Source organism: Pinus tabuliformis, chromosome 5_1 (genome assembly GCF_031772625.1).
Source record: "Pinus tabuliformis cultivar Carrire ecotype Pingquan chromosome 5_1, CPIR1, whole genome shotgun sequence".
Classification (NCBI taxonomy): Eukaryota; Viridiplantae; Streptophyta; class Pinopsida; order Pinales; family Pinaceae; genus Pinus; species Pinus tabuliformis.
This window is the reverse complement of record NC_142305.1, coordinates 840544949-840561702: the sequence shown is the minus strand read 5'-3', so window position 1 is coordinate 840561702 and position 16754 is coordinate 840544949. Positions and strand designations below refer to the sequence as shown.

General features: G+C 38.1%; 1 protein-coding gene across 1 annotated transcript; it reads right to left on the bottom strand.

The window, feature by feature from the left end:
- Positions 1 to 9590: 9590 nt before the first annotated feature.
- Positions 9591 to 11394, bottom strand: LOC149167494 (uncharacterized). The gene is made up of 4 exons (XM_089430502.1): positions 11135 to 11394; positions 10484 to 11021; positions 9984 to 10279; positions 9591 to 9891 (listed from the first exon to the last, which is right to left on the bottom strand). Exons 1-4 carry the CDS (start codon positions 11392 to 11394, stop codon positions 9591 to 9593), a joined length of 1395 nt encoding a protein of 464 aa, XP_089286628.1.
- Between the last annotated feature and the right edge of the window lie 5360 nt (positions 11395 to 16754).

Genomic DNA, 16754 nt, shown 5'->3' with positions numbered 1-16754 from the left:
TCAGTTCCCCAGTGGAGTCACCAACGATGTTATCACTCAGGTTTTCCCCAAAGTTGTAATAAAGGGAAGGATGCTGAGGTAACCACAGACCAATCTTTTAGATATAGAATCTAGCCAATCTGTATCCAGAGAGGGCTCTCTCTTTATGATTTAGCTTTGTTTTAAAGGTATTAGGCTAGTTATGAAGTTCAAGGGTTTTGTTTTGAGTTGGGGTGGTGAGATTCAATAGAACAAAGAGGTAAAACAGAGAAGTTCAGTCCATTGGGCTAATGGAGTCAAAGAAGACAGCTTTCTGGATTTGGTTTCTTGACATAGGATGGCTTCACAGAGCAAGGTAGTCAAACAGGGAACAAATCAAGGCTAGAAACAAATGGAATGAGCTCAAATGGGTGAAGGGAAGTTAAGAATCCCTCAACATATTGAAAGAGGGAAAATGGATGATTACTGATAAGGAGCAGTTAAGAATTCTTTAGCAAATAATCAACATGAAAAATCAGGAAACATGAGCAATTAAGATTTCACTGTTTATACTAATTCTGAAGAAAACACAGAGAATAATAAAGACTGAAAACATAGTGCAATCAAGCATATTCTGAAATTAACCTTTTTCTTTATCATTAAGATTATGAAACACAGGTGATATAATAAATAAGAAAACTGTAAAACACAAGATATAGAGGACTTATTGGTCCAGAGGTTGATTCAAGAATTCTGTGACAAGTCCTCTGCTTCAATTCTTCATCCAGTAGGCCATGCAATAGTTTGATTTCCAACAGCTCTTTATTCCAAAAATTCAGTGTTACAGCAAAATCTAAGGAAATCTACACCCCAACCCCTCAATACTCTCATGGAGGGGGTATTTATACAAAAAAATATGTACAACAAATATCTCATAACAACTGTGAGATAATACCTAGATTTTAACCTAAAATAATTTACAAATAAAATAGAAACAACTAACTGCTGTTGTGCTAGAGGCAGGCTCTTCAACCCGGCTGGCAGCTGTCTTCTGTAGTAACTCTGCGTTGGCTGCCTGTATTAACTGTGCTCTTTAATTCTGACATGCTTACTTTAATTCTACTCTGAGAACTTTATTGTTGATCTGATACACTTTAATGCTGATCTTCTTTGCCTTTAATTCTCTGATACACTTTGACTTGTGATCTGATACTCTTTAATGCTGATCGAACCCCTGCACACCACTGTCTGCTAAAATAAAACTGCTATAGTGTCTTCTGATCATCTTTCCTCTGGCAATTCATGTTTCTGCAGGTTCCCACTAGCTAGGGTAGCAAATATCCCTGCATATCCTTTTATTTCTTCTTTGTGCAAGCTTGGAAGTCCCTTGGTGTTGTTTCAAACTGTATTACAGAGGAAGAAAACTGAAAAATGGTAGGTTGGGTGAGGCCGCGAACTCGTTGTTGGAGTCCTTTCTAGTGAGGTAGCGGCTAAACTGGAGCAAATAGCTTCTGCATGAGAGCACGATATGCAGAGGAAAAATAATCGAAATGACGATTTTACCCCTTTTTTTTGACAAAATGAAGTTTTGGTGGGAATTTTTGTTTTGAAGGACGGATGACGTCAGTGGGAGTAAGGGCAGATGACACGGCGGTGATGTGGTAGAGGGTGACATCAGCAAAGGGTGACATCAGCGAATGACGTCAGCGGGGGGCGGTGGTAAGCAGTTTTTCCTGCACCGCTTTCGGGGCTGGGCGGTTTCGGGCCAAGAGGGAGTGAGCACCTCAGATGGGTGACGCATGGCAGGGGTATGGGGGCAATACGGCCAGCCTCCCACAAGTTAAATAGCAGCAGTTAGGGGGGTCACAAAATGGATGCGGACCATTGGATGTGAGGGCGCTGATCAGATGGTGGACGGAACATGAACTTGGTGGGGAGTTAACTGTGCGTGCCCAACATAATTAACGTTAATAAATCATATCGGGCGCGGTTTAATTGGTACGCAGGAGGTTTGGTTATTAATTAACCAGAGGTTAATTAATCCCATAGTGTGCGAGGAAAAGGTTTTTAATAAACTCAAGATGATTTTATTAACCCTGCTTTATACTATGACTATGGTCGTACTTCGACCGAGGGCGGGAGTTAAATAATATTGGGGTTTTTAACATATATTTACATAATACGGGATGGGTAGAAATGTTTATAAGGGAATTTTATAATACATTTTAAATCGTTAATGTGAATTTAAAACGAAAATATGCGCTAAGCTAATGTTCACAAGTTTACATTAAAATTTAGGCTTTGAAGTGGAAAAGGGATTTATATGATATTTGTTCATTTTCCTATGTAAAATGGGGTTTTTACTTAGGCAATCATTACGAAATGGAATGAGTGGTTTGTGAATGATATTAAGAACAGATCTTAATACCTTGTGGGGAAATTAACAAATGATTAGGGAAAAACATAAAGGGGAGTTAGTTATGAAACCTTGCCTCGCTTGAGCTGCTTCAAGTATAATGTCCGCCATTGCACTTGTGATAGAAGTGAAAGTTAACCCATTTTTAGAAACATAATCCATCACAAGTATTATTCTACAACACCAATCTACCTACCCTGCCTACTTTAGTCCTAGCATTTTTTCCTTCTTTCTTTGGGTGCACTTAGACTGGCAAACCCTCTATCATCTTTATTTTTATTTTCATGGTAATACTACCTAAGTCTACCCTTATGACATCCAAGGGCTCAGATTTAACTGTTGAGCTCCTTTTCTTCTCTACCTATCTACTTATTTGCCAAGATTAACAGTTTGGTCAGATTTTTATTCTCTATCTCTAAAATGTGAAATTTAAAAATGAGCTAGCCAAGATTAAGCTGTTTGGCCATTCATCAATTGTGGCATGAATTAACAAGTTTCACACAATGCTTTATTACAGAAAATGAAAAAGTAGTGGCATTTTGGACTTGCACACTTTCCTAGTCTTTTTTGTTTGGGGTTCATTTCTTCTCATTTTTTTGACCATCTTATTCTTTTTCCCCTTTGATTTTTCTTTTAGGGCATACCCTCTTTTCATTTTTTATTTTTGATTTTTTTGATTTTTTGATAATATGGAAAACCTTTGCAACAAGGGAAGGGATGAACATATTACAGAGCTCATCAAGTCAATCATGAAATATGACACATATTGGTATAGGAGTATAACAGTGGCTCCACTTAGGAATGGCTTTCCCTAGTGGAAAGTCAAGAACAGCAGGTCAAAGAGCCTTCTAAGTAACTTTCTACTGTGCTTTGAAATTTCCTTTTGCTGGTTGCTTTATTATATATATGACAGCACACTCGTGAAGCTTAGGGCCTTCTCCTCGGACTTCAACTGCAGCAAGTTTCTGTCCAGTCCAAACTGTGACATTATCAAGGATATAGTATGTACATGTTAGAGTCAAAATACATTTAAAAAACTGGATCAAATTAATGTTTCAACATTCAGCCATTCACTGGTCCTTCTTCTGTTTCTGTGCCATCCAGGCTCTTCAGAAAGTAAGTATTTTTCCCTTGCAATGCCTGGATGATAAATGGCCCTTTCCATAGGGAGTCAAACTTCCCATGTTTTCCTTTGTCTTCTCTCCTGGAATCCCACCTTAGAACTTTGTCTCCAAGGTAGAAGTCTTCTGCTTTGGTCTTTTTGTAAAATATTTTCTTGAGTTTTTCTTGTAACACTTGGGATCTTTGGTGCACCTCTTCTTTGGTCTATTGCAAATGGATGGTCTGATTTATTCTCCTTTGAATGCCATTGAGTTCCACCTGAGCTTCTTGCAGTAATTTCATTACAGGAACTCCTAAAGATGAAGGAAATACAACCTCCATGCCATAGACTAACTCATAAGGGCTAGTTCCAATAGATCTCTTTATAGTAAGTCTGTTTGCCCATAGTGCATTTATGAGTTTCGTGTGCCAGTTTTTCTTATTCTCTTCCAACAATTTCTTAATAATATTAATCAGGCTTTTATTGGAAGACTCAGCTAGACCATTACCTTGAGGGTAATAGACTGTGGAATGGCCTAAAGTGATATGGTATTTGTTACAGAAATTTATCATTTTCTTGGACTTGAAGGCAGCAACATTGTCGGTTATGATCTTTTCAGGACAACCAAATCTAGACAATATGTTGGTTTCTAAGAATCCTATAATCACTATATCATTGGCTTGTCTAGAAGGAATGGCTTCTATCCATTTGGTGAAATATTTTGTGGCAGTAAGGATCCATTTATGTTGGCCAGAAGAGGGAGGGTGTATTTCTCCAATGAAGTCCAAACTCCATTGTTGAAAGGGCCTTTCAGTGGAAATTGGTCTCAAGGGTAGGGGTAATAGTTTCCTTTTGCCTTCAAAAATTTGGCATTTGCGGCAAGTAGTGACAAACTTCTTTACATCAGCGAACAAGGTTGGCCAGTAAAATCCAGCCCTTAGGATCTTTTCTGCAGTTGATTTCTAGTAAAGGTGTCCACCGCAGTCCCGTGCATGAAATTATTTGAGAATTTTGTCAGCTTCTTCTTTTATTAAACAATTCAATAGAATACCTTCATGATTTTTCCAAAAAAGAGCATTATCTAAAATACAAAATTTTGAAGCTTTCATCTTTAAAAACCTTTTCTTTGTTCTGGATAACTCTGAAGGAGCCTGCAGGTTTAATAATATATGAATTATATCAACACACCAAGGTGATTCTAATAAGGCTTGGCTGATTTGTGCAGTCGCCATCTCTTGTTCATTATCCAGTTCATTAATATCTAGGGCTTGAAAGTTTGTTTCAGTCATGAGTTTAGCCAATCCTTGTTCTTTTATAAGCTTTGTAGGTTTTATTTCAATATCATACTCCAATATATTAGCTATTCATTTACCTCGTTTGCCTTCAATTCCATCCTGAGTCAGGATGTCTTTGACAATAGCATTTGGTACATAAGCTACTACATGAGAGTACGATACATAGACTCTGAAGTCTTTAATAGCTTTCACAAGTGCAAAAGTCTGTTTTTCCATGATTTTGTAATTCAGAGGTGCATCTCTAAGTGATTCACTAAAAAAGGCTATGGGTTTTTCACATCCTTGATCATCTTTTTGTAGTAAAACAACTATTATAGTGTGTTTTGATGCAAACGAGAAAATTATGAAGTCTCTATCAAACTTTGGACTTGTAAGGACTGGTGTTTTGGTCAAAGCCATTTTAATTTCTCCAAATGCTTGCTTGGCTTCTGCTGTCCATTTAACCTTTGAATCCTTTTTTAACATATTGTTCAGCAATCTAATTAATTCAACCAAATTAGATTTGAATTTTCTCAAAAAGTTAATCTTTCCTAGGAAAGCTTGAAGTTCTTTGACATTTCTAGGGTGAGGTATTTGCAGAATAGCTTCTATTCTAGTAGGATCAATTCGGATGCCATCTTTGGAGATGATATGGCCTAAAAATTTGCCTTCTTCTAGACCAAACAAAGATTTTTTAGGATTTAATGAGATACCATATTTTCTGCATTTTAAACACTTGTCTCAAATGATCTAAATGTTGCTGATATGATCTAGAAAACACAGTGAGGTCATCTAGATATACAACTAGAAAATCATGAATTTCTTTTGCAAAAGCTATGTCCATTGCTCGTTGAAAGGTTGCCCCTGCATTCTTAAGTCCGAATGGAATTTTAACATATTTGAATGTACCCCATGGTGTTGTAAATGCAGTCTTTTCTTGGCCATCAGGATGAACCAAAATCTGATTAAAACCTGAAAACCCATCTAGAAGTGAAATCCTAGAAGCACCTACTACTATTTGTAAAATATGATGCATCTTAGGTAAAGGGTAGTTGTCTTTCAAAGAAACCTTGTTTACATTTCTTAATTCAACACATAATCTGATTTCTCCTGTTTTTTTCCTGGTAGGCACTAAATTAGACGCCCACTCTGAAAATCTGATTGGGGAAATTATCCCTACATCATGCATTCATTTGATTTCTTTTTCAATTAAAGGAAGCGGTACAGGGTTGATTCTTTTGAGTTTCTGTTTGAATGGTTTTTTATTTTCCTTGAGGGGTATTGTATGTTGAATTACAGAGGTGTCATAAGATTTCAGGTCTTCATAGCTCCAGACAAAAACATCCTGGAATTCTTTGATCAGTTCAACATACTTAAGTTTTTTGATCAGGGGGAAAAGATTTGGATAAGTTTACCATTTTTGGATTCTTTTCAGTTCCTATGTTGTAGTCTTCAATGTCTGATTTTGGAGGTTCCATCTAGGGTTTTTTTGGAATATCGTTGAAATCAAAGAGATCTTCCAAAGGAGTTAAACCTTTGGGAAAATGATTGTCTTTCAAATTGATAATTTTAGATTCTCCTTCAATAATCTCATCAACATCTATTTCTTTAAGATCCTGTACCTCCTTTTTGGTAAATTTTGTTGGATGAAGCATTTGAGTTGCATTTTCTACTGAAATGGCTGTTTCTATCTGATTTGCTGGATCAAACTCACTAACTGTATCTCCATCTACATTAGTGCTGGAAAATTCTTCTTCTAGGGTTAAAAAACTGTTGATCTGGTTATCACTTTCAAACACTTGCCAGTTCTTTACATTATCAGGTATGGTTGGTCTGTGTCTAATTTCAGCTGTGAATTGATGATTTGGTTCAAATGAGAATTTACAGGTGCTGGCAAACATTGCTAGGCTATGAGTTTGCAAGTTATGTTTTCTCGGATTTTGGCAAGCTGAGTTTCTAGAAATGTATTGAGGATCTCTATAGTTGTTCCTCTATACTCTTTTAATCTGGGATCATTTGTTAAGAACTTCCTTTTATCTGTTGAATTATTAAATCAGAATCTCCTAGGATTGACACTCTAGTTGCTCCCAATTTCTTGACCAGTTTAAGACCTAGCAATAGAGCTTCATATTCAACCATATTATTAGTGCACCTAAATTCTAATCTGTAGGCATGGCCTTCAGCATGATTGTTTTCAAGATTGTGCACCCAAACTCCTGCTTCTACTCCTAACTTGTTTACAGAACCATCAAATTCTAAGTACCAAAGGATTTCATGTTTGTAATTAGTATCAGGAGGTTCAGGGATCTGTTCAATAGGGAGATTTGGTTTTTCAGTTTCTTCTGGTTTGTCTGATGTTTCATTATTTTCAGAAATTTCTTGGATTCGGACACTAGACCTTTCATTTGCAATTTTTTCTGTTTCATCTGTTATAACTTTTATGTCACGTGGGAGATCAATTTTAGCATTGTAAAGGATAAAAGAATCCATATCTGGATGTACTAAGTAGATAGGGAAATTTTTAGGTTTCTCTTGACTACTTACTATATACTTCATTAAGGTTTCTCTGTATAGTCTCTTGGGTTGACCAAACACTGAAATAGTAGCGTAAGACATGTCTAACTGTAGAGATCCTTGAAGCTTTGCACCCTAAGATCTAGACAATAACATACCATACTTTGGTGGAATATCAGCTACTACTATGTCCATTAAGATGGTTTTGGCAGGATATTGGACTAGTGACACACATAAGTCTTTGATTAAACCCAAACATTTGACCTGACTTGAATCAAAATAGAAAAGGTCTTTATATGGCTTGGTGATGTCAAGGTCTAACCTCTCCATTAAAGATTTAGGCATTAAGTTATGGGAAGCACCAGAATCAAACATGGCATTATGGAGTATTTTATCATGTATGTTTAAACCTACATAGAAAGGAGGAAATTCTCCCTCTACTGTTTTTCCAATTACTCCAGGGCCAAATATCAATTCAGGCTGGTCATCAAAAACATTTACTGAATCTTCGTTCACAAAAATTTTGAGTGATCTGCTGATTTAACTTCAGTCTGCATTCTTGCATTTCGAACAACTGGATTTTTTGCGTTTTTCTGTTCTTTAGGAGTGGGATTATGGGCTGAAGTTGCTTCCAAATCAAGTTCTAGAGGCTCTCCTACATTTTCTTTAGCAGGAATAGAGGTGGAAGGTTGTTTGTTAGGTGGTTGATTATCTGATATATCTTCAACAATTGGATTATCTAGGTTAGGGCCTATTCTGGAAAGAATATTTACAGGGGGGGCTATTGATCTTACCTTTGTTAGACTGCTTGGTATCTTTCTGTTTACTGGTTTCGGGGACATCTATTCTTCTACTCCTCAGATTATATTGTTTGTGGACTTAAAAAATGGATGTATTATATCCCTCCCTAAAGTCAAATGATTCACCTGACTGAGTTTGAAATTTTTCAAGGATGTGAGCTTCCTGATCCTCTTGGGTCAAGAAAACTTGTTGTTCATTGTTAAGTCCCATCAAATTAATTTGAGTGTCTTTTGTTGGTTCATCAAAAGTTGAGGCTTCAGCATAATTTTCTTGAAATGGGGGCCTAATATTTTGGTTAGGCCCTATCTTTGCAGTGTTAGGATTTTGGTTCTTCTTGAAATTTGGATTTCTCCTAGTATTGCTTGTTTGACCATCCCAAGGGGATTTTCTCTCAATTGTTTCTACTCTATCTCTGAGTCTATCCATTCCTTTTGTTATCACAAAATCGTGTACTAAGGGCTGCTACTTAGCAAGATCTCATGTAACTATTTCAAACCAGGCTTTAGACTAAGGCTTAGCCTCCTTAGTCAGAGAGGGCTCTCTCACAGATTTTTGATATGAATTAATAACAAGAAAAGATGGCTAACTCTTCAAACAGTACATGAAAATAAGCTGGTTGGAACAACAAAATAAGACTTCTTCCATTGGGCTCATGGAGTCAAACACCTTTGCAGTAAACTATCAACTACTCATTCATGGAAGTCAAGGCATATAATGTCTAAACACTCAAAACATTTCTCAAAGGAACCTCAACTCATAAACATACACAGGAAGTCTGAGCACTAGGTGAATTCAGAGTGATTGCATGTCTATGGAGCTGTAAAACAGAAAGGAAAAGACACAACCATATATATTCTGAGCATTTAAACACAAGATGAATCTTGAGAAGAAAAAGTAATCTTTCTATTACTATCAAAAGTCTTTTACATTAGCCAATATAAAAACTCTGTTTTTTTCATAAATCTCCAACCCCCTTTACATCAGAGTTTTCACTATATATAGGAAAACAAACTAAACTACTTTGAGTCTCCTCCTCCAGCATGAGGGGAGCTCGATGACCTATCATTAACTACCCTTATCTATTTTTAAACAAACTCATTAAATACATAAAGTATTGAACTGTAATTACAAAGAGTCCTAATCACACTAAAACTCTAACTTCATCTCCTCGTATGCCTGATTCCTTTCTTGATCTTTGACAGCTGTCTTTTGTTGGTTAGGCTCAAGATGATTGAGCTACAGATGCAAGGAACGCCGACTTTGGATACCTGTAAGCGCTGATGGATCATTTCTCATCAGGATCAAAACACCTATTTTTAAGGTCCCTGTCTCCTACTATCCTCCGAAAATGTAGCAGCATGTTCCCAACTCTTTAATAACTCAAAGTATGGAACGCTGCTACCAAACACCATGTCTCCAGATGAGCTGTAGGCTGTATTGATGTACAGGTGTCTCTCTTCTAACACTCCCGGTCAAACTGTTTATTCTGCATTGAAAACGTCACCTACAGCAGTTTCGTAGCGCGCTACGAAACTGCTGTGTAATTATTTGAAACAGCTTGCTCTTCATCAAGATCTGCAGCATCTACTGTCGTGTATTTTCCAAGTACTTCTTGCTTTTGTCTCCAACAATACCAACACATTAACAAAGCTGAGGCAATTACTGTTACACCTGTAGCAACACTAAAGAGCACTAAACCATGTTGCTGGAACCATGCCCTTTTCGAAGATGGCAAAATCTTCCAGCTCAATAGATGGTAAGTTCCAAAGGCATCACGAAGATGAATTTGATGTCCATTTAAAAGGGAGATGATTGTCTCTGCAGTACTGTTTGTCATATGATTACTAGTGTCGGCTGGAAAAACAGCACATTCAATCTGTAATGTATCTCCTCTGTTTCTGACATTCAGCATATTAACCTGTGTTTGCTGATCAACAACAATTCCAGCTTCTGTGCCATATCTTCTTTGAATTCATTCACAAGGGACCCGGAAGCCTTAGAATTAACAATCATGGACATGTATAGTTCTATTCCTCCAATTTCCCGATACACTCCTTCGTTTATTGCTGATGGAGGTAAAGCAGGTGGCCAAACATCCATGCTATCACTAGAATTCTTTTTTCCAGTGTGTGACTTTGTAGGTACTGGTGGTATAGTATCACTTGAATTTTTTCCTTCAGAGTTGAACTTTACAAGCGGCAGAGGTACAGCTACCTGCAATCTCACCCATAGTTCAGAACAATTAGTCCTCCAAAATCCTATCTTTTCATTGGCCCGATCATAGGTTACGAGCATGTTGCGGACTACAATACCACCAAGTAGAGTAGTGGGATCTTTTCCATTTTGGAAAATTCCCAGGCAGTAAGTACAATGCACTTTGGAATTCCGGAATATGTAATCTTAAGGAGCCAATTGAACTTTTTGTCCATTACCAAGTAGCAAATCAATTTGTGGAAAATGTTTGCTGAGCTGTGAAACATCTCTTCCAGCACTAGAAAAGCAAATGTCAGGATATGATGGATCTGGACCATAAATTCGCTTGAGCGAATGAAGATGCTTTATCATCGTATCTCTGAAGGCTACAAAAACTGTTTCTGGTGGGTAAGCATATGTAGTTCCACTATCCCAAACAGTACCATATCTATTGTTTAATACTTGAGGATCCAAGGGCAGTGGATAACCAGAGACGCTTATTCCTTTCAGAAATATATTGTAGTATGGACTGTTTCCATCCCCACACTGCGATTTGGATTTGATGTGGAGAACACCATGTCTGGAATCTCTCCCATCATAACATAAAGAGGATGAAATGGCTATCACACCATGCTGAACAAGTTGATTCATGATGCTAAGCTGACCGTGGCCAAGCCCCATAATTCCATCTGCATGTTGATGATAGAGTTCACCAGTTTCCGAATTTTCACACCCAAACACTGCACGTTGTGGCGGAAGTGCACTATCAACACCAACACCAATTCCAGATGAATGTTCAATTCATTCCCCAGTTAGTACATACAGCGTGGTTCCCAACAAATCCAAAGGACTCCGCATGCTCCATAGTTTACGAACAGCACGCAATACTGCTGCCTCATACTCAGGTCCTCGAGCCATAGCACCGCTTTTCCAAATTCCGAACTGTTTCCCAGAACAATTAAGCTTGAAATTGATTCCATAAGAGTCAAAGCTAACCCATTGTACTTCTCAGGTAAACGTTGAAACTTAAGATTGCCAAGCTCTGCAAGTGAATCTGTCGAAGTCTTTGTCAGAGGCTTTAACTCATCGTGCGGGAATGCATAATGCATGTAGTTGTCATATGCATGGTAAAACATTTTTCAGACTTTCTCCCTTAATTCTATTTTCTTTGCAGCTCCATCTAGATTGAAGCTACTTGCCATGGAGCGCGCCGGGCAGAGATATAGATTCACCATACTATCGAAAAGCTGCTACTGTAATTGCATAGCAAGAAGGCATGGATCCGTGTAATTATGATGCCATCTTAGGTCTTTGGATTCTGCATTCTATTTGGCTCAGCGTGGCTTTGGCTCTTACCAATGTCCAATGCCCTGCTCTCCAATTAACTAACCGCGCTCCTAACAACGCTGAAGCCACCACTGTATAGCTAATGCAATGACCAGGATACCAATAACGCACTACAAAGCATATTAAGAAAACTCTGTATATTCAAGCCACAACCGAAGCAGCAATTCGACTTTTTGAGAAGCTCAACGCCAGATAAACATGTTTTTACCGACATAGCCTACCGTATCAAGATGCCTTTTTCTTTTAACTCGATGCATGCATGCGCAATTTGGCGTGTGGCAACTGGCAGGTAATAAGATTGTCACAACATCTACCTCAGATACACATTGTAGGAGATGATCTTTATCAACTATATCAAGCTCGACTGCTGTGGTATTAAAAATCCCTTCAATCACCTTTTGAGCATCTGGCAGCTATAAAGGTGCCACAATAACTTGAACCACATTAACTGCTTCTCTGCTATAGCGTTCATCTGGCCAAAACAGCCATGCTACAATACAAATATCTATAGCTTCTCCAATATCAATTGAAGGCAACAACATCAAAGACATTCCAGTCAATGTCTCCTCACCCTTAGGAAAAGTGGCACATCCATCTTCCTCTAAAAAAAAACTTCTAGAGAAATTAAGATAGTATACCGGAGAATTTTCCCAGCAAACATCCAAACCTTGGACTTCAAACATTGCTGATGAATCTCCCTCACTTGCATTACTGAAATGCAGATCAAAACAAAATTCATTAACTTTCTCCCACTTATTCAAGAAAGAAACAAATCCACCATTCATACTAATGACATCAACAGGTCCATTATCTGAAATACAAGCAGTCTCTGTTTCACACAGATTTTGCATGTCATCATTCTTAGCAATTAAAATATTTTCTTTGTTGATGACATTTCCACTGTCCTTGCTCCTCAACTCAACATTGAGGCCAAACAACAGTTTCATCGTGTCTTTCATTTCTTAAGTAGTCTTTGTCATCTTGTTTTGTTTCTAATTTTACAGTATCCTGGATAGCTCCACCAATTTCGTAGCGCAGCCAGTGCAAAGTCGGTGCTTTTCGCTACGAAATCACTAAAACAGGTTACGCTGCGAAATTGCTAAAGGATTTATGCGCTGCGAAAACACCTTGTCCTTAAGCTAGTCTGAGCAATTTTTTGGAAACAAAATTTTCAATGATAACAGTGGCTCCACTTGGGATAGTGTGCCCTTGTGGTGCACTAAGAACCTGCAGTTCCAGTGCCCTATCCATTTTGACAAACTGAAATTTGCTCGACAATCATCCCCTTCAAGCTTCTAGGGCCTTCACCTCGAGCTGAAGCTTGATGATGACTGCAGGAGAAAGAAAACTACATCTACTAAAAAAAGAAATACTCAGTCAACCTTGACCTTATTTGCATTTACCTACCTACCTACCCTAACAGCTGCAATCTCCATTTGTAGCTCAAGGAACATGAAACTTCCAATGAAGCCAGTCATCGATCTGATTTAACACTTGAATCCTTTGGCTGTGCTTGAAACAAAAATAAACCAGATACTGAAGTAACTGAGGCAGCATGAGGTGTAACTGTTCTCCAACATGAAAATATAACTGGAAGCCGCCTGAACAGTAAATCTTTTCCATGTATTCAGCTATAGGGTCAAAAAACACATGGTTAGTTTGCTGATTCTCAAAACTTTCTGTATCTTTAGACAACTTATCTTCAACCACACCAAATTTATTTGATATGCTATCCAACTGCCTTTCTGAATGATGCTCACAAACAATGTAATTTTCCTCACTATTATGATTATTATTTGAAGTAAGCTGCTGCAAGGAATTACAAAATTGAGCAAGCTTTTCCTCTGCCTGAGGGTCATAGAAAATTTCCTCCAATATTTCTTCTTGCTGAGTGCAATCAATTTCATCTCCATCATGATCTGAAACCTGACAAATCTGCTGCATCTCTACATCAATATCTAAGGATAAAACATGGTTTTCACAGGTAAACTCCTGCTGCTCTTCATGCTGTGTTTCATGGAATGTTATACCTTCTCCTTGGTGCTGAAATGCATTGTTATGGAGAGCCTCTAAAATTTCTTCATCCATAAATTCATCATCACCATAACAATCCTCCAAGTACTGAATAAGATTTAAAGAATGCCTATAGCAATCTTTGAGCAACAACAAAGAAGGATAACATTATTTATACATTTCACAGAACACATCATGGAAATCAGCAAGAGAAGATAATGAACCATTTTCCAAACTTTTATACCAAGACCATGCTTTTCCTTCTAAAGTGGCCATAAACATCCTCATGAGACAATCCTCAGGAAAGTGAACCTTAAGACTGCGTACATGCATATGGAATTTGACCAAATGGAGAGCAGCATCATCCTTCTTTTCATCTTTGAATATTGGAAGATCATCTAACCAATCAACCTTTGGCATAGGATTTGGAAAACCAGGGATATGAGACCGATCCATAGGAGCATACTTGGCATTCATTCTTGCAGTAGAACTCATCTTGTGACTTCATCAAGCTACTGATCTTCTAGCAGTGGAGTCACCTTCCAACTTCTTATTTGATGTGTGGAGTCGCCAAGGTAGTTTTGCAGCCTCAAAAATATGTCTGAGCTCCTGCTACCTTCAGAAGTTCAGCCTCTAAATTTCGGGAATGAATAGACTTCGACTCCCGGAAGACGCACCAAAATGTTATCACAAAATCGTGTACTAAGGGCTGCTACTTAGCAAGATCTCATGTAACTATTTCAAACCAGGCTTTAGACTAAGGCTTAGCCTCCTTAGTCAGAGAGGGCTCTCTCACAGATTTTTGATATGAATTAATAACAAGAAAAGATGGCTAACTCTTCAAACAGTACATGAAAATAAGCTGGTTGGAACAACAAAATAAGACTTCTTCCATTGGGCTCATGGAGTCAAACACCTTTGTAGTAAACTATCAACTACTCATTCATGGAAGTCAAGGCATATAATGTCTAAACACTCAAAACATTTCTCAAAGGAACCTCAACTCATAAACATACACAGGAAGTCTGAGCACTAGGTGAATTCAGAGTGATTGCATGTCTATGGAGCTGTAAAACAGAAAGGAAAAGACACAACCATATATATTCTGAGCATTTAAACACAAGATGAATCTTGAGAAGAAAAAGTAATCTTTCTATTACTGTCAAAAGTCTTTTACATTAGCCAATATAAAAACTCTGTTTTTTTCATAAATCTCAAACCCCCTTTACATCAGAGTTTTCACTATATATAGGAAAACAAACTAAACTACTTTGAGTCTCCTCCTCCAGCATGAGGGGAGCTCGATGACCTATCATTAACTACCCTTATCTATTTTTAAACAAACTCATTAAATACATAAAGTATTGAACTGTAATTACAAAGAGTCCTAATCACACTAAAACTCTAACTTCATCTCCTCGTATGCCTGATTCCTTTCTTGATCTTTGATAGCTGTCCTTTGTTGGTTAGGCTCAAGATGATTGAGCTACAGATGCAAGGAACACTGACTTTGGATACCTGTAAGCGCTGATGGATCATTTCTCATCAAGATCAAAACACCTATTTTTAAGGTCCCTGTCTCCTACTATCCTCCGAAAATGTAGCAGCATGTTCCCAACTCTTTAATAACTCAAAGTATGGAACGCTGCTACCAAACACCATGTCTCCAGACGAGCTGTAGGCTGTATTGATGTACAGGTGTCTCTCTTCTAACACTCCCGGTCAAACTGTTTATTCTGCATTGAAAACATCACCTACAGCAGTTTCGTAGCGCTCTACGAAACTGCTGTGTAATTATTTGAAACAGCTTGCTCTTCATCAAGATCTGCAGCATCTACTGTCGTGTATTTTCCAAGTACTTCTTGCTTTTGTCTCCAACAATACCAACGCATTAACAAAGCTGAGGCAATTACTGTTACACCTGCAGCAACACCAAAGAGCACTAAACCATGTTGCTGGAACCATGCCCTTTTCGAAGATGGCAAAATCTTCCAGCTCAATAGATGGTAAGTTCCAAAGGCATCACGAAGATGAATTTGATGTCCATTTAAAAGGGAGATGATTGTCTCTGCAGTACTGTTTGTCATATGATTACTAGTGTCGGCTGGCAAAACAGCACATTCAATCTGTAATGTATCTCCTCTGTTTCTGACATTCAGCATATTAACCTGTGTTTGCTGATCAACAGCAATTCCAGCTTCCGTGCCATATCTTCTTTGAATTCATTCACAAGGGACCCGGAAACCTTAGAATTAGCAATCATGGACATGTATAGTTCTATTCCTCCAATTTCCCGATACACTCCTTCGTTTATTGCTGATGGAGGTAAAGCAGGTGGCCAAACATCCATGCTATCACTAGAATTCTTTTTTCCAGTGTGTGACTTTGTAGGTACTGGTGGTATACTATCACTTGAATTTTTTCCTTCAGAGTTGAACTTTACAAGCGGCAGAGGTACAGCTACCTGCAATCTCACCCATAGTTCAGAACAATTAGTCCTCCAAAATCCTATCTTTTCATTGGCCCGATCATAGGTTACGAGCATGTTGCGGACTACAATACCACCAAGTAGAGTAGTGGGATCTTTTCCATTTTGGAAAATTCCCAGGCAGTAAGTACAATGCACTTTGGAATGCCGGAATATGTAATCTTAAGGAGCCAATTGAACTTTTTGTCCATTACCAAGTAGCAAATCAATTTGTGGAAAATGTTTGCTAAGCTGTGAAACATCTCTTCCAGCACCAGAAAAGCAAATGTCAGGATATGATGGATCTGGACCATAAATTCGCTTGAGCGAATGAAGATGCTTTATCACCGTATCTCTGAAGGCTACAAAAACTGTTTCTGGTGGGTAAGCATATGTAGTTCCACTATCCCAAACAGTACCATATCTATTGTTTAATACTTGAGGATCCAAGGGCAGTGGATAACCAGAGACGCTTATTCCTTTCAGATATATATTGTAGTATGGACTGTTTCCATCCCCACACTGCGATTTGGATTTGATGTGGAGAACACCATGTCTGGAATCTCTCCCATCATAACATAAAGAGGATGAAACGGCTATCACACCATGCTGAACAAGTTGATTCATGATGCTAAGCTGACCGCGGCCAAGCCCCATAATTCCATCTGC

Bases quoted from the DNA above. Each gene is read 5' to 3' on its own strand.
- LOC149167494 (XM_089430502.1), bottom strand. From the start codon at position 11,394: ATGTTTTACCATGCATATGACAACTACATGCATTATGCATTCCCGCAC. The intron at 11,022-11,134 runs GTTCGTAAACTA...TGGTGTTGATAG, and splicing joins AGGCAGCAGTATTGCGTGCT to TGCACTTCCGCCACAACGTG. The intron at 10,280-10,483 runs GTTCAATTGGCT...GTGAGATTGCAG, and splicing joins TACTTGGTAATGGACAAAAA to GTAGCTGTACCTCTGCCGCT.